The following is a 23114-nucleotide window of genomic DNA, read 5'->3' on the forward strand; positions in this document are numbered from 1 at the left end:
ACAGCAGGTTTAAGTCCGCCACATCTGCCACATAAGTACGATCGACCTGCCCTCTTCAAACGATACATTTCGCTACAAGGTTCTGCGAAGATTTGCCATTGATTTGGTAACGCAAAGCGTCTGGTACTAAGTACCGAGCCATCTGTTCCCGTACATCGCAAGATTTGCCCTCAGCAAAATTCATATCAAATGCGAACCAAACTCTCTTTTCAGCAGAATCTTGGCACCAAATTGACATAAATTTCCTCGCGAAGTACAATTACCAAGCGTTTTACATGTATTTGGTCGAAGCAGACCTGAATGATTAGGGAATACATGTTGTCCTTAATCAATGTATATAAAAAATAAAAGGAGAAAGTGTGTGAATAAATATATATCATAAATGATTCCACCAAGAAAATTTGGATTTTTTGATATCACTGATTTGGTGTAAAAAAAGTCCGGTATGTAGAAAAATAGTGCATACATGTGTATATGTAGATATGTATGATATCAACAAGAATTAATCCTTTTCATGACTACAGAGTTGATTCTCTTAACAAATAAAGTTTTCGTAGTTAAAGGTATATTATTGAAGTAGAAAGAATTGAACATTTAAATTTGTATCCAAGTCAAATATTTATTTTATACCAGATATGATTTTGTAGAATATTTTAATGATTTTCTATAAAACGTTTGAAAAGTTCTAATATTTTTTGTTAGGCAGAGATCGATTGTGTGAACACGCCAATGGTATGAAGTTATATCAGTTTTCCGTTGCGTGTTGTATATGTAGTCCCATGTCCCATGTAGTCCTTTATAAACCGTGCGCGGTTAGAGTAGGGATGAAAATGCATGAAAATTGTATACCTATTACATATTACATATTGACGAATGTAGTGTTATGCTTATGTTTTGCATCGTAACTTTAAGATAATAACGACACTTTAAATTCATCGTAGTACCGCTAAAAAGAACAATCGTTTTTAAAAGTTCGTTGTGTTTACGTATTACTTACATTAGGTATGTATGTTTTCCATTTTCCATTAAGGTTCAAACTTCTATAGCGAATAATTTATAATTTTCGACACGTTTGCTAATGAAATTATACGAGCCGTATTTGTAAATGATTTCTACACGTATTAATAATTTTACTGTAAGTAAATGTTGATAATAAACTAACACTTTTTATTGATGAATTTTACATTTACAAAAAGGTGAACAAGATGTCAGAAGAATTTGTGGGCTGTACAGTCTCTGTGAAATGTATTGAAGAGATTGGAACATACCAGGGACAAATAGTTGATTTAAATAAAGATTATGTTACATTATCAAAAGCTTTTTGTAACGGAGTGCCCCATTCATCGTCTGTAGTTGTTTTAAGGTAAGATTTTTATATTTTCATTACAAATGCAAATACTATTCAGACACACAATACTATTCACACACATTTGTAATTTAATTTCTTTAAGGAATAAACATACTTATCATTTTTCTGTTTTCAGTACAAAAGATATTGTAAATGTAGAAATCATATCCATCAATGATACAGGATCCAATTCAAATGATAATAATCAAACACAGAATAAAGTAACAGTAAAGAGACCTATTGCTAAAAGAGCTGGTAGATCATTTTCAGAAAGTGTACCATCATGTACTCAGTCAACATCGTCTCAAACACAATCTAATTTTAAAAAACCTGATGCTAATGTTCATTGCTCCACAGAACAAGCTACAAATGGAAAAGTTTCATTAGGTAAATAGGGTAAATAACAATAACAAGCACAAAATTATTGGCAAATAATAGAGATCTCCTACAATTTATGAAAAAAACATTATTCTGCTTTGTATGATACATATTAAATATTTTTTTAGCTGAATCTGCTACTAAACCAGTACAAAAAAAACTGAATCACAGACAAAGAGCCTTAGAACGAGATGAACACACGTTTGGTACGCCAATAGATCAATCACTGAGTCAAGATTTTGATTTTGAGAAGAACTTAGCATTATTTAATAAAGAGGTTTGTTTGCAAATATACGAAATTTATAAGGATCATATGATAACAGTTTTGTTAGAATAATGTTAAAAGTTCTATACTTTCTGCACAGGCTGTATGGCAAGAAATAAATTCTTTGAAACCTGATATTGTTAGACAATCTGAAAATAACAAGGGTACCACTGGAAGATACAGACACGATGAAAATGTTATTGTTTCTAAACCGACCGTTTTCAGACAAATAATAGTGCCGAGTCCTAGTGGTAAAGAATACGTAACTGATAATGGCTTGATTATTCCCAGCATAACACTTAATCTTCATCGTCAATTAATGGGAGCAGCAGACCGTTTTGGAATCAGTTGGGAACGTAGAGTATGTGTTAAAAAATTTATTAGAAAATAAGAGGATATTTAATAATTTTAATAAATTTTTTATTTTCGTTTATTTTGATTAGGTGGAGCTCTTCGGCCGCGCTGGTGCAGAAATTATTTTGCAATTACTAGGAGGAAGTCATCGACTTAATCCAAACAACGCGCATCAATGGCCAACAGTCGTTGCTTTGTGCGGACCTCATCGTTCTGGTGCTGTTGGTGTAAATTGCGCTAGACAGTTGTCTAGTCATGGTGTTAAAACAATAGTATTTGTAGAGAATTCTGAAGATTTCTCCCTTTTGCAAGAGTTATCTTTATACAAACTGACTGGAAATAAGGTAGAAACTAAAGTTAAGAATTTACCATCGGTAGTAGACTTAATACTAGTGTCTCTTTGTGATGAAAATTCTCCAAGAATGATTACACCTATAGCAAGATGGGCAAACAGTAACAGAGCACCTATTTTAGCCATTGAACCGCCAGCTACTGGCACACCTGGAATAATTAGTAAATTTAGTTTGCTTGGTGGATTACCATTGTCTCATAGTGTTGATAATGGCAGATTATACTTATGTAATCTTGCACTACCGAACAAAGTGTATGCGGATGTCGATATATCATACATGTCGCCTTTTGGACCTAAATTTGTCATTCCTTTGCATTCTAATAATTCTTAGCAAATTTATATGAAGGACGATACTTCTAATAAAATATTTTAATTTACTGTAACTTTAATTTTAAGTCTTGCGACTATAATACAACATTTACTTTAGCAAGCGTCTAAATTTATTTATATAACGAAAATGATGATGTCGCATTTAATGTTATAAAGTTGAAATATAGTTTGTGTATAGAGCGTTATAACTTAATGTGTAAAGTCATATACAATTTTTAATAGCATAAGTGTACGAGAAATTAAGCAGGCAAATGGTAAACTTATAAATGAAAACTTCAAGTTCCAATAGATGCAATAAATTTAGGTGTTTCTAAACATTATAAATTGTGATGATTTGATACTATACATATTTGGTCCATCTTAATAGATGTAAGTATTGTTTGCCATTACAACACATAAATATTTTTTTTTTTTGCTAAATGTAACTAGATGAATGACATCACCCATCAACAACAGAGAAACAAACGTTGCGTTTCTTTAGATTTTAAGAAACCTATCTTAAAGAAATCTGTTATATTTTCAGATCTTATCATGTGATATACTGACATATAAAAATTTGTCATAAACTTAGTTTTAAATGATCTATTTCGTAAAAGTAAACTAGGATTTAAATACACAGTTAACTTTATCATTTACCATTAAAAGGCACATGATACAAAAAATCACTGAGTCATTCAGGGCACAAAATAAAACGTGGTTGTTTATTATGTTTTAGCACCTTATTTGTCATCGTAAATTACATTTATTAAACTGTTTTACTTCTATCCAAAACGTATCTTGAACGTAGTTATATATTTTATTGTATTTTGTGCCCGATTGTGTATTACAATTTAATGAAATGTTGTTTCGACTCTATAATAATGGAACTAAAACAAATGGTTATAAAAAAACATTTGTACAGCATTTATTTTAACTATAGTTAGCCTAAGTTATTTATAATTTATATGTAAATACATGTTTATATTCTTGAGAAAGTAATTTTGACACGTATTAACGATAGATTTTACACATGATAATGCAATTTTTCAAACGTTCTTAAAAATTAAACAACTTCGAATTAACTAGTAAACGGATCGTGCTTACAGAAAATAGCTATATTTTAATTACGTACACAAAGAAGCATGATAGATCGATTTAAATGATAATTATTTAAATTTTTATGATGCTATTGTAACAAGAAAATATACGGAAAAGATGTAACTGAAATTTTGTAATACCAGTGATGTTATGTTTATTGTTTTTACGTAACCATAACTTATAGAATTTCTGTTATAATTTTTTACACTGAAGTAATACCATTTTAGTAAAGTAATATTACGAAGTTACATTAAAATAATAAGTTGATTTTTGTTTGTTAATTAACGTTACCTTGTATATTTATTGTCAAGTTTTATAAATGCAATGCAGACCAACAGACCTAAAGTCATTATAAAAATATTTTAGCAGTCTCTAGTTCAGCTCGAAATGAATTTAAATATAATTTTTATCTAATGTACAATTAGTTCAATCTCTGAAAATTTTTCTATCACAATATCATCAGTTTAATGACAACAATCTTAATAGAATCAAGACAATGTAACGACCTTTTATATTATACGAGATACCTACATATACATATATTATTCTGATGTGAAAATGTGCTTTATAGTTGTTTTCTTTTGTTATAATTTTTTACTTATACTTAATAGTTACTAGTCACCTTGATGTTTTCAAGTATGAGAACTGAATGATCATCACATGATACCTTGCTCGCAAAAAATTGTTTCCATACTTAAGTTATTCTATTACATTCGCAAGAACTGTGGTATCATTAAACTTAAAATATTATAGAAATTCGTGGATGCAAAGAGATTTTAATTAACATTAAACTGTGGAAACAATTGTAGGATCAGTCGGATTTATTCCCTTGCTGTTTATCAGTCACCAAATTCATTTTGAATTATAACACTATTTCAATGAAATACAATTTATAGGACTGTTAGTAATATTACTAACCGTTACTAATTCATACAGATAAAGATACCCCTATTAAAATGATTAAATCATATAATATTTACAATTTTTAACGCATCAGTCGTATCTGAAAACAATCTAACACGTTCATGAGATTTGATCACCCCTTGACTGAAGTTAAATTTGCACATATTAAAAGTACTTAATTGCTATAGCTGAAATTAGATTAATCTAAAAATTGACCTTACATTGATTAAGGCCTCATATTAATTTTACCGATCTAAATTAATTTCATCTGTATTTAATTACATATTTGAAAAAATATAATTACTACATTTCTTTAATAAATTTTACATCTCTATTTCTAAATTTAATTGTATCTATTATAAGTTACCCTTTTTCTATAAAGTTGCTTATTGCAATACCGTGTTCTTTTCATATTCTGAAATTAATTAGAGCAATATGTATTCGTAAGCACAATAGTTTCACAATTTTAAGTATACTAAAATTGAATATTCAACCTCAGTCAAAACATCACTTAAAACGACATTTTTCGTATTATTTTGCAATTAAACTGTGCTTCTGCGATTTGATTATGATACTATTACCATAAATAGAAACGATATAATAATTTAAAAATACTAGACAGACATATTGCTAAAAACTGTTTTAAGTAAACACATACCAATGAATTTCAGGTAATAAACTTTCATTATAAAGTCTAATTTGTGTAGGCCACAAAACTTCAAATTTTTCATGTCAATGCTTAACTTTATTCCTTTAGTTCAGGACAATATCTTTTATTGTCTATATACTTCTTGTAGGCATGGATCTGATTAGATATTTTACTTGTTCATCACGTTATATTAATTAACTTGCTACTAGTTGTTCAATTCCATCAATTCGTATTTTTACTGAAAACGTAAAAAATGCACCATAACTAAAACGTTGTGAAGTACTCTTTACATATACGTATGTACCTATTACTATTTTATTCATGCATTATGATGATAATAGCGATTTTAAAATTCAAAGTCGAATCTACTTTCAACTAACTATCGTCTTTGCTTGCTAAAAGGTATTAATTCTGTAAGATCTCCGTTATAAATTTAAATAGTGATTACACACTCTGTGTGTCTCTTCCTACTATCTGAGCACCGTCTCTGCGATAGAAGTAATTCTCACATCAACTCAATAGATAGCCTATAGCAGCAGAAATTAATGAATTATAGAACGACCATCTTCAAGTTCGCTTTCCTAAGAGTTGAAGCCCGAATGTGTAATTTTACCTATGTGAACTCCGATACGTGTACATCTTTTCTTTGATTAAAGTCCTGTTCCGTAGTCTCTCATCTTTCGTGCAACATAATTGTCAAAAAACAATTCTCACTGTAATTAGACTATGTCTTAAACATCTACGTAAAAAAATACGCCAGTATTGCCTAACGTTCCCCTAGGAAGCAGGTGTAGGATTAGCAGCCTGCGGTACGGCATTCGATTGCTTTGCCCTCCTGCGTTTATTTAATAATGCGTTATTTGTGTGATCTAATTGTTTCAAATTAGCTGTGTCGTAGTCCACGCGCATTGTCGCTAAAGATCGTGTCATTTCCTCTTGAACTTCTGGCCAAAGTTCTTCACCTTCTCTGAGCACTCGTCCAGTGTGTAAAGGAGTGGCTGGCACTTCTGTGTGTTTCTGTGGAAGAAACGCATTATGTTAAGTGTATTCGATTCGTCTGACTTAATAGTGAAGGAAAATTGGCATTATTGCAGTCATTCATATACAGGATGTCCCACAACTTCGGACGAGATTCTGAACGTAATGGATTAGTTCAACCACTTCCATTTTACAATTAGAAGATAAGGTCGAATAGAGCGTATGCTTATACAAAACTTTATCGTTTTCATATGCAGAAATCCACCGATAAAGCAGTTCTTTTAATATGCGAGACAGTTTGTACTTTGCACAGAATGAAGTACTTACAGAGATCCATTTGTTTCGCATAACTTCGTCGATCTGCAGTCTTCTCGCAGGATCTGTACACAACATTCCCTTGATAAGATCCTGTGCTTCCGTGCTCACGTGCGACCATTCAGGAGCTGGGAAATCATATTGACCTAACCGAATTCTCTTTTTCATCCCTGGCGAAATTGCTAGGCCATGATTACTATAAAAAGGTGGGAAGCCACACAGTCTGAAACAGCAAACAACAATAATTTATTGTACACTATCTTCGATACATTTGTAACTCTTCATAAATACAAATACTTACAGTATGTACATAATAACTCCGAGTGACCAAATATCACAGCTTTTATCATACTTTTCTGGACCCAAAACCTCAGGAGCTTAAGAACGAAAGAGTCATGTTTTAGTGGCTTCCAAAGTTAATACAAAGTACATTCAAGAATAATGAACACGGAATTTCTATTGCTACTTACCTACATAATATGGTGTATAACATGGCGTTTGTAATGTATCTTTTGAATGTGTTTCTTTTGCAAATCCAAAATCTGTGAGTTTCAAAGTTCCGGCGCTATCTAAAAAACCACGTACATTTTGTGTGAATAGATTTATAATAATATCGTTACAATATTCCTTAATATACAGTAAAACATACCTGGCCTAGAATAAAGAAGATTTTCTGGTTTAAGATCTCTATGTGCAATGTTCATGTCATGCAGGTGCTTTACAGCAACACAAATTTCATACATTATTTGTGCAGCTTCTGCAGATGAATTACACAAAATAATTTCAAAAGGTTTGCAACTATTAAAATATTATATGTAAATTTACTTTTCTTACCTCTTTCTGTAAAAGCACCATCTTGTCTGTCTTGTATCCTCTCAAACAATTCTCCTCCTTCCATGCTGAAGATTTTATTCAGAGTTAATCAATACTAATATCATAGTAAAATCTTAAAATACATGTATTAATATACCTAGAACCTTACCATTCCATAACAACTAATAAACATTTATTTCCACTGTATGTGTTTTCGTATACATCTTTCACTTGGACTATGTGTCTACAATTGGATGCCCTCCAATGCAGTTCAACTTCTCTTCTTGCTTTTACACAATCATAGAGTACCTGCAAACAAAAATATACTTAGAAAATATAAACTTGTAACAATTATTCCTATTCCAGATCGACCGTCTCATATATTCATACTATGATTTATAGAACTAAATGCTTTTTTACAAAACCTCAATCCTTGAATAAATGAAGTTATATAGAATAAACATGAGAAGCAGTATCTATGTATATGACTTGCAAATATCGTGGCATTGCATAATTTGTAGATCCATCGTAAAAAAGTACACGCGAACGCAGTACCAATTTTTAAGGAGATCTGTTCGAACTGCGCGAGTAAATTTCTACATCGCTTGTAAAATTGTTGGTGAATGACACAAAAAAAAACAGCTGACGTATCGATGGCATTAAATCGAAGAAGCTTATTGCATTACATATTGCCCCGCTACTTGATATAATAGGATTTACGATCGATATGTTCGATCCGTTTACGATATTGAGTTTGCTGTATATACGGTGCTACCTATGTAAGAAACATGTGCAGAAAATATATAACATTGAAAATTATGAATACAATTAATTATGGATATACATATATCACAATCTAGAATTTCTCATTTCTCTCATAAATCTCAAAATTGATTTAATGCTGAAGATAGCTGAATACTTGTGAATCCAGCCAGAAATCTGTCTAGCAACAAAAGATATTCTTCTCTCTACCACAGCGATATAGGAAAATTGTACGTAATTCGTCTTAAATGTATTACATTGAGCATAAAGAATTGGCAACGCATACAGGCATTATCTAACATTCCAAAATTATTATTGGCATGCAATAAATGCCTTGCAATTCCCGCATTAGGAAAGTAGCACAGTACATTTGTTATTTTTCATTCGCGTTGGCAGTAGTTGTAGACGAAAAAATCTTACAACGATGATACGCTACTGTCGAGAAGAAAAGAAAAATGTGCCTCGCGTTAAGTGATGTATTTTTAGAACGCCGGGTATATCGTGCATTCTAAAAATATTCAAATACAATTAATGGCCCGGGAAACCGACTGAAAAGAAAGTGGAGACCAGTTTTGATTCATATTCGTGTCACGGAATACCATTAGCAATGGTGAGATATATGTATGACAGTTAAATAACTGATCGAAATGAACAATTCAATTTTATGTAATTATCAATTGCGTATCGAGCACAAATCACGGGAAACTCATCTAAACGACTGCTTTTTAAACCACTGAATGATTCCCTAATCGTTAATGAGCTTGAATGCGCGTAATTTCCAACAATGGTCTGCTGCATTCGTTCTGAAATGAAAATACATTAGTCACGCGCTCTGAGCACTTGTCTCGTATTATTCTGTGATAATGAGATTAGTGTTTCGCCGATTGACATATACGCACTACTTAGACAAGCGTACGAACGTGTGCGGGGAATTACGGTTGACAGATTCCGCAACTAAATAACATTTCTCGCGTTTTATGCCGTTGAATTCGATAGAAAAAATTAAACGTGCGCGTCACGGCTGATCCGAATGTGACGCAAATGCGTGCGAAAATGCACATATTGAATTATTTAGTATTTCCTTTCCTCGTCACAGCTGTGAATACGTTTGCCACCTCTCTGCTTTTCAGTGGAAGATTCCAGCTTGAATTTCCCATTTCCAGCAGCACGGTTTCATCTTGGATTCCTCGAAAACTTTAACAGATGGTAAAATTCCTACGTTCTCTACGTCCCTTCTTTCAATCTAATCTATTTAATGATTTAGATGCAAATGAAAAATATAATAAGTGCATGGCAATATTTCTCGAAATTGCTTCGTTGCAAGACGAAGATTCATAACGGCCAAGAAAAACAAAGAAACATACAACAGTGCAGAGTGACAAACCAGTTCATCTGGCAGACTGTTAGTAATCAATCATGAATTGATAACGGTGAAACCAGGCTGCATAGGTGTATCATAACATGACGACTGCAGATATTGATTTTTTTTTGTAACCACGTTAGGTGCACGGAAATATGATTCGATAACTTTCTCTTGAACTATGCTTGGTGCAATTCTGCTTGAATCAGCGTGGCGAGGCCGCTGTACTATTTATCAGCTGTGCGAGCGTTGCAATAATCAGCAGACCCATTAAACTTGATACACGTCAATCGCCATCGATCCAATTTGCCTGTAGATCATCGGTGACATTGCCTCGCAAGGTCAGAACGAAAAGTTTCCAATTATCTTGTCCATACCGTGAATTTATTGCCCTTGCCGTTGGATCTCTTCACGGCCGAACAAGAGAATTCGAATCGTTTCGTAAACTTACACGGGCTTGATTCCAATAATTCGATTTATTTGATGGAACGGATTAGCCTCACAGTTTGATTTACGTAAACCCTATATTGTTGATTAACAAATCTACAGTCTGAAACAAATATATGTTTTCTATAATACACGATGCCGTTGTTACATATATCTACACTAAGTATTCTGCGACGATCTACACTACGCTAGTCAATCTGTTACCTTTTTATTTCTCGGGCGAAATTTCATTACGTAACCTTATTTCACTCGTTATCTAACCTAGATAAGGAACTTTAGTGATTATTTATGACGTCATGGAATGATTACACCATATATAAGTGCAATTAATTTAAAAATAATAAATGATGGCGACGAATAAAATCGCTCGAAACTTGGCTCTACGTGGTTAAATCGCTTGTATTTCAATATCTGGATCTGATATATGTAGTAGTATCTGAATAATCAATATCTTCAGGGCAGTATTTGAACAATAAATTGGTATTACGTAAAAAATAAATGATAAGGTTCGCGGTAGTTTCAACATTAATTGTTCTGACAGCTGATTGTAAATGCAAATAAGGAAGTATTAAGCTCGAACTATTCGTTACAGTAGAAATCAATACTAAAAGATATTACCAATGATATTAATGTTGGAAAATATGAGATCATCATTTCTATATAAACAATGATATATTTCCATTGAAATTTATCAGTTATTCTTGTCCGTTTAGTCAGAGATACATCCACACATCCCCACTTACGGTGTAAGTATTTACTTTTCCAAGCATTAAAGATATAGTAAAATGTTATTAGATTGACAAATTGAACGAGCTTCGAAGATTATGCACCGAAGCAATCGATCATGTCAGTCGAGAATGTTACATTGGCAAAATTCAGCCAAGCAAATCGTGACACGTCGCAAAATATTGTGTGCACAACTGCATGCTGGGTTACACAACCACATCTTTTTCTTTACGTGTGTCACGAACGCTTCGATTTTATTTATATTTTGTATTTTCGGAAGTTACATAAACAAGCTATACTTCCGGTCACGTTTCGTTGACAATAACGTCAGAGATAAGTATGAATTTCATTGAACTGAAAAAATATTTGTAAACAATTCGTCGGCACGCACTGTGGTCATTGACTGAATCCTATGAACCTAAGATGATTAAAATGTGGTAAACAACGTAATAACCATCTGTATACCTGGTCAGCTATATTTACACACGGCATATCAATCAAATGAGAGTTTATAATATTCTGTCATTTTGTTCAATATTTTTTTAAAGATGAAGAATAGTTAGTTGATCTCTTGTAACTCTTCAATTAACAATGTTCAATAGAAAATTTTCATATTTCAGGCATTCTGCCGTATAGTGAATTGATATTGACTCTAGAGTAGCTAAGATAGCCTTGACGACGCTTCCGTCTACCGTTCGAAATTTTGCGCGCGAGAACCGTCGGGCCAAGAACAACATATCATTCGTGAAGACCCACAAATCTGCAGCTCCGCGGATTTTTTCAAGGAGATGCAGTAAAAATAAGAGGTGAAGACTAGGTTAGCCGATACACTGCATGGTCGGAATCGCCGAACGGGAAATCATCGAGTATAAATAGAGGATGACTCGCGGTCTGGTCTCGCTTGGACATCGTTAGTCCATGATCGTGCTTTGTCGCGTTAAGGAGGTATCGATAGATTGTGCGATCGGTGATCCCCGAAACCTAGGGATTACAAATATCGTTCCAAAAATAATCAAGGACGAGTATGCCATGTTACACATAATAGAATACAAATATATTTTTTAGTATTTCGATAAGAACCCTCGTAAAAGTATGCCGTTCTGTTCATCAGAAGTATACACGTTGCCGAACATAAAAATGATAGGCGTTTAATGTGCGCTAGCTTCTTTGTAACCATGCAGTCAAATACTGTTTCGCCGATCGTGTGTAAAATTTTAATTAAGCTGTACGTGGTTCCAAATCAATAAAAAAGCACAATGGTAATCTCTGGGTTTACACGTCCCTACATAGGCAACAGACAAAGTATCCGTTTAAAACACGCCGTGTAGCCGATAGCAAGTAGAAATACAAATAAACGTAATAATAATCCATTTTCAAGCATTCTTAAATCGCGGCGTACTGCCAAACTCGTTGACGTTGCGCTTTCCTGCGTGTTCCCGTCCAATTATCGGATGCAAAAACAAAAGGCATTCGATTTCCGTAAAGGAGTGCGATTTCAATTATTTCTCACCTTGAGCGCATACTTTTCCCTGGTGTTCTTGTCATAACATTGAACGACTTTTCCGTTGATCCCAAGACCGAGCACGAGATTGCTGATCTCGTAGTCATCTGTGATCGGCGTGACTTTCGGTACCCTGGTGTCACATCTTGTCAGCGCGTGTTCCATGTTTTTCCGTTTAATTTCCAGAACCGGGACGACGACTTCCTTCTCCTTCGTCGGCGGCTGGATCCCTGTTTCCGCTGCCCGTTTCCGCTTTCCCTTTTTATTCACCTCGGTCTCCTCGCCTGCCGACCTCTTGCACTTTCTAAAATGGTAATTTCACCGTTAATCATCCTCACGACGCGATCCGTTTCGTCGATACCCGGTGTTTGGTGTACGAACAAGAGAAATATATCGAGCAAACTGAGCCACTTCATGGGAAACTCGGGGAACGTACGACGGCTCAACTGGTGTATAGATAAGGAGAACCTTAGAACGATCGTATGTACCGTGTCGACACTTCTGAACACAGTACACAAGTGACACATTACACACAGGTAAAAAAGAAATCATTGGCGAACGAAATTATCGCTCGTATACGGAACGACGTTCACTTTATCTTTGAAATTATTGGAACACATTCCTGATGTGCTTACGCGAATCTCGTTCCCTACGTTAGATCGGAGAACTATATAAATAAAAATAGATATATTTCTTATATTTAATAACGGATTTGTCATCGAGCATGACACTATTTTCAAACATTGTCTGCACTATCGAATCTGATGTCATTACACAATAAATGAATCTGAACGAAGACAAACTTGTTGTTCCGTGCATAATTGTTAAAAGACGTAAAATTGATAGCAGTTACATGAGTAGTTTAACGTAGACACTATTTAATAATCATTTTATATGTCTTAATAGTTTACTAAAAATTCTGATAATAAATTCGTTCAGAAAACCGTGGCAATAGAAGACAATAGTGAGTGTGTATAAATAATTTGAAAAGGCGTTAGATACGTTCGATTAGAAAATGAAAAAAAAAGAGATAATTAGAAAATATGGCAAACTAATTGTTAAAGCGCTGATACGAATTATATCCTCGATCGAGGTGCATCACGTTATAAGGTAATAATATGCATCTGTTATGATCGTCACGGTAGAAGTGTACGAACGATGCGACGGAGGGGCTTCAGTGCTGCTTATCTTTAAATATGACTCGAAATACCCGGATAAATCCTGAATTAGCGTTTATCGTTATCGTTATAATACCAGGAGATGGATGCGAGAAAAATAAAAATAAATGTGACAGAGACCTCCAGAACGTCCACTTGCGCGCCGATTTCGGCATTTGCGTAGCTTTTTAAGTTTTAAGTGTCTAATCAGATCGTTGACGGGAGGAGAAAAAGCATCGCCTTCCGGGAAAGCCGAGGCTCCAAAGAATTCTCGGAGGCGTAGAGAGAACAGCCAGTGACGGTGGTTATGGGTATACCGTGAGCTCCGCGTCCTCGAATAAATTAAGAAAACTTTTTTTTCCTAATCGCAACTGAAAATCTCGATAGCTGAAGGATAATCACGGAGGAAGGCCAGCTGAAAACTGAAGATAAAAAAACTAGTGTAACTCATAGTTTGTAATGAAAGGATGGTTTTTTTCGACGGTAAGAAGCGTGCACGAGAAAGCCATTGTTTTGAAAAAATAAAAGCAGTTTTATGGATGAACACACGTAACTGCCACATGTCTTCCCCGATACATCCATGACATGAATCGCATTTCTGTTACGCAAGCTGTACACTGATAGGTGCTATAATTGTCAACATAAATACAAAAATGAGGGAAACAAAACACAAAGGGATTTGTCGAGTAATCTATTTGCACAGGCATACACGTATCGCCAAATTCGCCATCTACATTATATGTATACTGTACGAGAATTTAAACGATTGGCTTAACTGATTTCACTTATAAATAGCGATTGCACATGATACCTGTACAAATAAAATAGTGCACCAAACACACACACCGAGACTGTCCGGGACAGGAACAAAAAAAAAGTGGAATAATAAATTTTAGCATGATCATGTGTAAGCTGATTTTGCGTGGTGGCTCAACATACCTGATGACGTTCGCTTCTTCAAAACCAATTTCCCGCCACGATATAATAACGCATTATTTTTACAGATGAACACCACTGTTACAACATTGAGTCTCACACTATCACGTGAACACTAAATAATTCTTTTCCTACGGATTAAGATTATCACAACCTATGTAACACTAATTCACAATACGTAGGTGTGCATGAAGGTATTAGAATTAATGTTCATGAGACGTTTATTTAGATGATTCAGGATTTTCTACTTGTATTTCTCGAAAGAAAATCAAGATAGATAAGGTTCCCTGGAGGTGTGTCACTCAACTTCCAAACGGCCGTATAGATTGGAATACCTGTCTACCTGTCCGTGTGGAATAGCCGGTTTTACACAAGTACTAAAATATTCGGTGGCGCCGTTCGGGAGAAATGAATTTTCTCACCGAGAGGAACAAAACAGTGGCGTGACTTAACGAGCCGCGATCTTTCCGATGCCCATACTTTCCGTGCATTCGACCGACTATAACTGAACCTCGAAGCTCGGGCTCGAGTCCACTCATCGACTCGGACTTTCATACGAAAAACCAATTCACAAACACTAGTGGATAAAACGGCTATGGCGGTAAAGCGCCTCTACAAGCAATCTTAGGATGTGACTCACTGCACAGGGACGACTCTATGCCGTGAACATTTGGGTTCTTTCGTGACCGTGTTCTCTCCCCCTCCATCCTTTTTTCACACCGATTCATCGCACTGTGGTCCAGAAAGACATAATTTATGTCCAAAAAACAATTTCACAATTAATTTTCTTTAATGAATTAACTACTTTTTACATATTTTTTTCTACTATATAAAGACAAAATCATGAAATTTTATATTTACTTAATTATTTTAATTATTTATAATACATCATCTAAATGCGGCTTTGTATTATACAATTATATACATAAATAATTTTGGATATTTATCTAGAAAAATACATGCGAAATATTTTGATCTCTTAAACTTGTATCACTGCATTCATTGGCAATGATTTACCTAACATTTAAATATCTAAACAATCTGGAATCAGATCTAATTACAGTAAATATTTTTCAATTGTCCCTCAGCTTGTAAACAAAAATGGACAATGTGAAAAGAGGAGGTACACATTATTCGAACCATGCGGCTCGTTTTTATAGCTTTCAATTGTCAACAACTACATACTTCTTTTCTAGTTCCTTTTTAGACAGTACGAATATTCCTTTTTTACAAAACTATAATGGCAGATGTGCTGTACTAGTAATTGTAATTGAATTCTGAGATAAAATTATATAATTCGTTCAAAAAAATGATATTAATTTTTAGTTTTGTTTTTCTTTGAATAAAATAAAAAAACTAGTCATATAAGGAAAATAGTCAATATAAAAGTATTTGTAATTTTTCCTACAAATTACTGCTTTCTGGACCACGATGCATCGTGGAGGAAATCTAAACGATTTTACAAGCTAATCGTTATTTATTTTTTTTCCCTTAGTTTTAGTTTATGTGTTAATTAAAATTATACCACAATTAACATGTACGTATATATATATATATATATACAGAACACGTCGATTTAATAAAGCCGAAGGTGCAACAAACTTCAGGTCTCTTGCCATTTTTTAACTTATATAATTACAAAACTACTATATATTTAATATAAATATTCATCTTTTTTCTCATACAGGCACAGGTCTTATATTTACATACAATTCTCTTTCTTACACACATCAAATCTTTCCTAATTGTATTGTCTGTTTAAGTATTTCACACACAAAAATTGTATCACATTGAATTTACCAACTTTCGAATAGGTAATTTGCATTTGTGGCTTGTTGTGTGGAACATCGTATACCGTAACATTTAGCAAAGGTTTTGTCAGCTGTGAAGTACAAATGTAGTAAAGTAAATATCACGCACGAAGATGCAAAAAAAATGATCACTGAACATGCATCATTTTGAGATGACCATTCTAAGAAAACACTTGCCTCTTACTCGTAATGAAAATACAATTGTTACGTACTATAATACGTAACTAACAGTTAAATCAGAATTTAGTTAATAAGTATAATTTACATGAATATCTGTAAAAAATGTATTGTTGTTTAATCTTTGGATTATCGAATTAAAAAGGATGCTTAAATTTAACTAGATATAGAACATTGCTAAAAGTATAGTACAAGCTTATTAATTACTAAGATATTGATGGAAATATCATAACCAGCTGAACAGTTTCTATGAACATTAACAATTCTGAATAGCTTAACAATATTTAACGACTCTGCTCAACATTTCTTGCAAAAATATCAATAATCTAAACATTATTATTAACATTAAATACATAAGATTATTATCTTTATCCTACAAATACTAATCCTATCTTCACTGTTTCATAATTGGATGCATATAAATATAATTGTATATGGTATTATAATATCCATAATCATTGAATATTACTTGATGTTATATGTATACAATTATAAGTAACGATATTAAATGTACATTCATTCAAGTAAACATCATTTGCTTTTTCTAACTCGATAAAAATTCCTGATTCCATAAAAATATACTTTTATTGTCCTTTTCAGAGGAAGTAAATAATACTTGATTGCATAATAAATATAACTAATGTTGTATCATGTTAATCATACAAAGGTCAATTCAATTTAGTTGACAGAATTGAACCATCTGCTTCACTTCCTTCTTGTTAAAGTAAGCCTATTTTCTGTATTTAATTTTACATGAATTTCGTTTTATTATTGCACGTTCTCTATTTTTAAATGAAACGCATAGTACGATGCTCGGCACTCTTCCTTAATAGTAGAACAAAAAAACACTGTAGAAATATATTCAGCATTTCGATCGAGTTTTAAGAAAATAAGTAAAACATGCGCATATTTCATTTCAGTTTTAACAAAATTGAAGAAATATGCGTTTTCTTTGTACTAATACTTTTATACTGTTATCTTTTTCTCTTTCCTTGAAATAATAATTCTAATTTTTACATAATATAATAAAAAATAAAGTATATTTTATGATTTCTCTCGACGGACGGAAATGTAGCGTTCAGTATCCATAAAGAAATCATCTTATTACTGTTTTGATTTTCTCGAAAGATTCCAATTTACAAATAATTTGATTTCTTTTGTATTGTTCGATTTGTATGATAACCCTGCAAAACGGCAAAAAAACACTTAAAACATTTTAATAATTTTACAAAAATAATTATACTTTTCGCCTAGGACTCCTAATTAATACAATTCAAAGTTACTAATTCGGTTAAGGGCTAATCTTTTACTACTAATAAATTACAAGTGCATTCATATTGCCCCTTTTTTTAAACTAGGTGCCAATACAAAACTTTCCAGATATATTCTTTTACAATATTTCAAACAAAAACATATTTTGCTTTTACATTACCATGCTACGTGTAATATTATTTTACTCCTATTGTTTATAATACTGTTACAATTTAAGTGAAACAATAAATCTATAGCAGGGGCAATGATATTAAGTCACTTCTAATAACGAATGTTTACATTATTAATAGTAACATATTTTCGCTGATGAAAGGTCTTTGTGCAGCATGGAAAGTTTTGTACATTAGGCAGTGAATTTACAATAAATAAAGAAAGAAAATGTTCAAACATGAGAATATCGTAAACTAGACATTTTGTGTGTGTGTGTGTGTGTGTGTGTGTGTGTGTGTGTGTGTGTGTGTGTGTGTGTGTGTGTGTGTGTGTGTGTGTGTGTGTGTGTGTGTGTGTGTGTGTGTGTGTGTGTGAATAACAAGTTAAAATACTACCCTGAGTTTCAACACCTTTATCTGAAATGAGGCACGCAGTCCTTTCATGAAAAATAAACATTAACATTGCCATGTCTAGTATTCTCTTTTTCTGTTCCTCAGCGTATAAAAATATTTAAGGCATTCAGCACTAACGTATATATCACTTTGTTAGGTCACGACTTACATTGCACAGATAGTAATTGTCACCCCATGTGACTCTCAGGTTCAGTTTTGTAATCGTGCATAGTAAGAATATAAGGCACTACACTAGCTACACTTACTCTACCGATTAGACCAGCGAAAAACAAATCCTCCAAAACCCTAGGATTAATCGAACGCAGTGGTGCAAGCCTTAAAAGAAGGCGAGGTAACCGATCAGATCCCACGCGTTGTTGCAACTCTGTCCAAGCAGCTTCTTGTAAAACTTCCACTTTCTTACGCCAAACACCAGCTAGGATATTATCTAAAAAAAAAAGGAAATAACTACTTACTAACAAAATTTATATATTCTCCTAACTTAGTCAACAATTTTTTCATTTTCACTTACCGGCACTAAATAGAGTTAACGCCTTAAGGTATGCGTATTCAACAGAATCCACTTGTAATTTATGAAGCGAACTAACACAGTCTTGTAGTCTGCATATATGTTCCGTAACGGACTTTACTTTGTTGGCTGTGATCTTTTCCTGGGTGATACTTGCTTGTAAATGATTTATTATTGATGTTAGAATACTAGGAAGCGACAGCGTGTACGCGCATTGTGCAAGGCCTAATGTGAAGAGCTGCCCCCAGGAACTGCGTACCAACGTTGTTTGAACTTCAGATCTATAAATGCATCGTTTAATTTAATATTCATATTGCTGATTTTACTTCAAATATATACATTGACCGATTACTCACGGTAATGCTTGAAATGCAGGAATTCCTCTAGCCCAATGAACGGACAGGAAAAGTAATCTCGCTGCACTTTCGCAAATATAATGTATTGATAAATATGCAGGAGCTGGACTAGGTGCTCTTAACTCGAAAAGCGTATGCCTTTCAGATATTAACTGACCAGTCCATTCTTCTTCTGGTTCACTCGAGCCATTAACACTCTGGAAAATGATGTATTCGTTCAAAAATATAGAAAACATATAAAATGAATACAAAAATGAAACATACGTCTCCAATAAGTTTTGCCATGCTATCCAAAGCATGTGAGATAAGTAAACGTTCTCTTGCTAATGTTAAAGCATCACTAAGATCGCTATCACTACTTTGGTCTTCCATACTAGGACTTTCCGGTTGTTCCCAGGTTGGAGGTGTCTCAGACACTGGTTGCTGTGGTTCTGGTTTAACTCTGGGACTTCGATTTCCTACCTTTGTTCCCGCTGACTCCCCCAATACTGGTTTCCTCTCATGTTGAACAGCTGTAAAGAATTTATCTTAAAAATTCATTTTCTTTTCTCTTTATTTTACCTATTACACATGAAGATTTCTGAGAAACATGAAAGACTCACAGTCACTTCGCATGCCCATAGCAAGACATTTCTGGAGTCTACAATACTGACACCGATTTCTATGATGTTTGGTAACTTCACAACTCTTGCTACCTCTGCATTGATAACCCAACTGCTTTCGAATACTACGTTTAAAGAAACCTTTACAACCTTCGCAGCTTATTGCCCCATAGTGTCTTCCACTAGCTCTATCACCACAGACTACACATAATTCTAGTGACAATCCCAGTCCTAAAGAACCACGGACATCTCTTGCTAATTTTACCTGCAAAAATATATACAAAGGCATTAGCAAATATACAAAATTACAAGAGAAATTAATAAAAATAAGTAGGTAAAAATCTCACCTCTACATCAACATTATTTAAATGCTCAATTCCAGAGTGTAGATGAACCATTCCCGCATGAGGTCCTAAATTACGAAAATCTCTCCCAATTTTGTGATCCACTTTTTCATCATGCACATTGTCAATGTGATTATTCTGATCCCTTTCTATGTCCCTCTAAGAATATAATGAACAATTTTAAATTTTAATGTTTAATTCCTAATTTTAAGGAAAAGTAAAACGTACCATAGCCGGATGGTGCGCTAAATTATGAAAATTCCTTCCAATATTTTGATCGATTTTATCGTCGTGAAGATTTTCAACACGATCGTTCTGATCCACATCCATCTCCCGCTGTAATAAAATGGAACAATATTTTAATCCATCCCTTTTATTTAAAAAAAAACAGTTATTTCTGTATTTTTCAAATAAAAAAGGATAGAAACAGGAAAATGATAAGCACCTCCGCATCAACGTCAGCCGCATGATCCACGCCACGGTGATGGGATAAATTACGAAAATCCATTCCTACTTTTCGTTCTGTCTCGTTTTCATTTAAATTATCGTGATCGCGCTGTTCTCTACGATCTCTGTCCATGTCTATCTGTGAAAACAAACCATAGCAATGCCATTGTGAGACTCTTGAAATTACCCACACCTCGAAAAAATATTTCTACGCTGATGTCACGGTTCACGGTATTACGTATGTACTACCTAAACAATCAGTGTCCTGCTATCGTGTAATGACGTAAAGACGCAGATAAGTATGCCGACGAGACTCCGTAAGTAATATATAAAAAGAAATATAAACGAGGAAAAAAAATTTGTCTCGCTAAAATATTGCTATGTGATCGTACACTTTTATGAGAAACTAAAAATTTTACCCATGTAATCCATTAAAAATTTATCGGATAAACTTCGAAAAGGTAGCTGCCACCGATGAAGAAGTTAAAAGATGGTGGGGAGAGAGCGAAAGGACACCAAATATAAAATTTTAGCTTCGGAAATTTAGTAGTTTCCAAGATAATAATGAAAAAATTTTACTACTGTTACAATAAATCTTGAAACTGCTAAATTCTGGAAGTTGAAATTTTACATATCTGTATATCTTCTTGATTGGCTATAGATCGCTATTGAAAGTACAGCGCATTTATCAAACAATAATTACATCGGTTTTAGTCGTGGGAGAAGATTTTTTTCAATGTGTTACCTAACATTGGGATACTAGAGCGAAGCATCGCGTTGAATGTAATCGACTAACAGTCGTGATCATGTATAGTCTGATCAGCATCTAGGCAAACAGAGTGTATCGTTTAAAGGCCTAAGCATCGGCCCAGTAGAAAAATGAAAACTGGAGCATTTGCCGACCGCCCCTACCTGCCGTAACCCTTTTCCCCTACCATTTTAAGAAGTGAAAGAGATGGGTCCCCGAGTTGTTCGATTCGTAGGTTGCTACGTGGTTAGGCGCATGCCGATACCACAGCCATGCTACTCTGACTGTCATAGAGCGAATGGTCCATTTCCATACACCCGTGATCTGACTTCGTCACCACTGGTGCAGTGCAGTAACACGAGAAAACGGTGCCTGTACCGTTGCACCAAAATAGTTAACATTCTTAGACCTCGCGCTCGTTACATCGTATTACAGGAACGTTCTCTTTCACCCTTTCTAATCACGGCGATAAACTTTCAACTTAGGAAGCATGTCCGCTTTCGAATACAGCGGTACATGTACATTTACAAAAATTTTCCTTATTCGACTTCGTTTTATTCACATACAAACGGTTGACGGGCATTCAGTGTCATCTTGTATCTTCGTGATCAATACTGCCAGGCGTATCTAATCATGCGGAAGTGTCACGCTTGAAATTCAACGTCATTTCTTCATTTTTTTTTTTCGTTTGCGAACAAGAATCTCACGGTTGTAACTTGACACCTGTTCTTTCTTCGGTTCGTTTTCTTTTTTCAAACTCCAGCCATTGACCCGTTTAGACACGTGTCATCATTAAATATTACTGTATTTCGTGGTGTTCGTATTGTAGCACGAGTGTTCCCGAAAACGATATTATCGGCTGTGGAATTTCGTGCGCCTCAATCAGAATCTTGACGGGCAACAGCAATTCAAAATGCGATTATTAACGAAAGGTCAACTCAGATCGAAGTGTGTTAAGTTCTGAACGTGGTTCTCCGAGAAATTCGTCACCTAGTCGTTCCGTCCGCATTGATTCGAACGAGTGTCGTCCAACATATTTGATTAAACGGATCCCCTTACATCGACCTTAGAAAACACGCGACGAGTCTTACATTAAAGTTCGAGGACAAGTACGCACAATACACTACCTGTTGGGTCGACCTGTATCACCGCATTTGCGTGTGTCGGCGGTGGCGCTCTCACAGGTCACGCACGATTCTGAAAATATAACGTAGCCAGCCACGCGGTAATACGCGCGGAAAACTATCTATTTGCGATGACGAGGAATAGATGTTCGTAGTATGTATATCTCTTTCCTTTAGCTGAAACTAACGGCGCACGGAACGACGGTGAAGATCGACGGATTTTCGACGAACGAGATCTTTTCACTGGCCGTTCGAACGGTCGGACACGAAAACACCACGTCGAAGTTTAAAGGCAACCTTGCGCAGGTGAACGCAGCCAGACCGTTCGCAGTACTGGCAGGTTGGCAGGTCACTCTCTTGTGTACCGCCAAGACACACCAGCCAGGTGCATTCTCGCCCCGCTTGCCTGCTTTTCTACCTGAGCGAGAGCATTCGCCGTGGAGGACTGCATAGTGGCCTCTCGACAAGCGTTACAGGTTATGTCACGTAATACACGCCCGCGATGACTTAT

General features: G+C 34.5%; 3 protein-coding genes across 6 annotated transcripts; 1 reads left to right on the plus strand and 2 right to left on the minus strand.

Moving 5' to 3' along the window:
• Positions 1-75: 75 nt before the first annotated feature.
• On the plus strand, positions 76-4233 carry Edc3 (enhancer of mRNA-decapping protein 3). 3 transcript variants are annotated; one of them, XM_076519640.1, is made up of 6 exons: positions 76-443; positions 1197-1363; positions 1485-1735; positions 1855-2003; positions 2092-2352; positions 2435-4233. In XM_076519640.1, the coding sequence occupies exons 2-6, from the start codon at positions 1206-1208 to the stop codon at positions 3026-3028; spliced, it is 1413 nt and encodes a 470-aa protein (XP_076375755.1). In that variant the 5' UTR covers positions 76-443; positions 1197-1205; the 3' UTR covers positions 3029-4233. The 3 variants fall into 3 exon arrangements, with proteins under 3 accessions (XP_076375755.1, XP_076375753.1, XP_076375754.1); XM_076519638.1 differs by lacking the exon at positions 76-443 and adding an exon at positions 554-732; XM_076519639.1 differs by lacking the exon at positions 76-443 and adding an exon at positions 749-1002.
• LOC143258968 (MAP kinase-activated protein kinase 2-like) lies at positions 3907-16115 on the minus strand. Of its 2 annotated transcripts, XM_076519643.1 has the most exons (10): positions 14655-16115; positions 13857-14137; positions 12568-12862; positions 7932-8071; positions 7784-7848; positions 7599-7706; positions 7420-7518; positions 7251-7326; positions 6962-7172; positions 3907-6673 (listed from the first exon to the last, which is right to left on the minus strand). In XM_076519643.1, the coding sequence occupies exons 2-10, from the start codon at positions 13889-13891 to the stop codon at positions 6434-6436; spliced, it is 1269 nt and encodes a 422-aa protein (XP_076375758.1). In that variant the 5' UTR covers positions 13892-14137; positions 14655-16115; the 3' UTR covers positions 3907-6433. The 2 variants fall into 2 exon arrangements, with proteins under 2 accessions (XP_076375758.1, XP_076375757.1); XM_076519642.1 differs by lacking the exons at positions 13857-14137; positions 14655-16115 and adding an exon at positions 12940-13230.
• Positions 16116-16263: 148 nt separating this feature from the next.
• On the minus strand, positions 16264-22035 carry LOC143258964 (orphan steroid hormone receptor 2-like). The gene is given in 10 exon segments (XM_076519634.1): positions 16264-18901; positions 18986-19263; positions 19339-19535; positions 19603-19850; positions 19941-20205; positions 20288-20443; positions 20513-20620; positions 20730-20870; positions 21667-21690; positions 21693-22035. Coding segments are annotated over 10 exon segments (1755 nt in total). The 5' UTR covers positions 21771-22035; the 3' UTR covers positions 16264-18641.
• Between the last annotated feature and the right edge of the window lie 1079 nt (positions 22036-23114).

The sequence above is a fragment of the Megalopta genalis genome, chromosome 3 (assembly GCF_051020955.1).
Source record: "Megalopta genalis isolate 19385.01 chromosome 3, iyMegGena1_principal, whole genome shotgun sequence".
In the NCBI taxonomy this organism is placed as follows: Eukaryota; Metazoa; Arthropoda; class Insecta; order Hymenoptera; family Halictidae; genus Megalopta; species Megalopta genalis.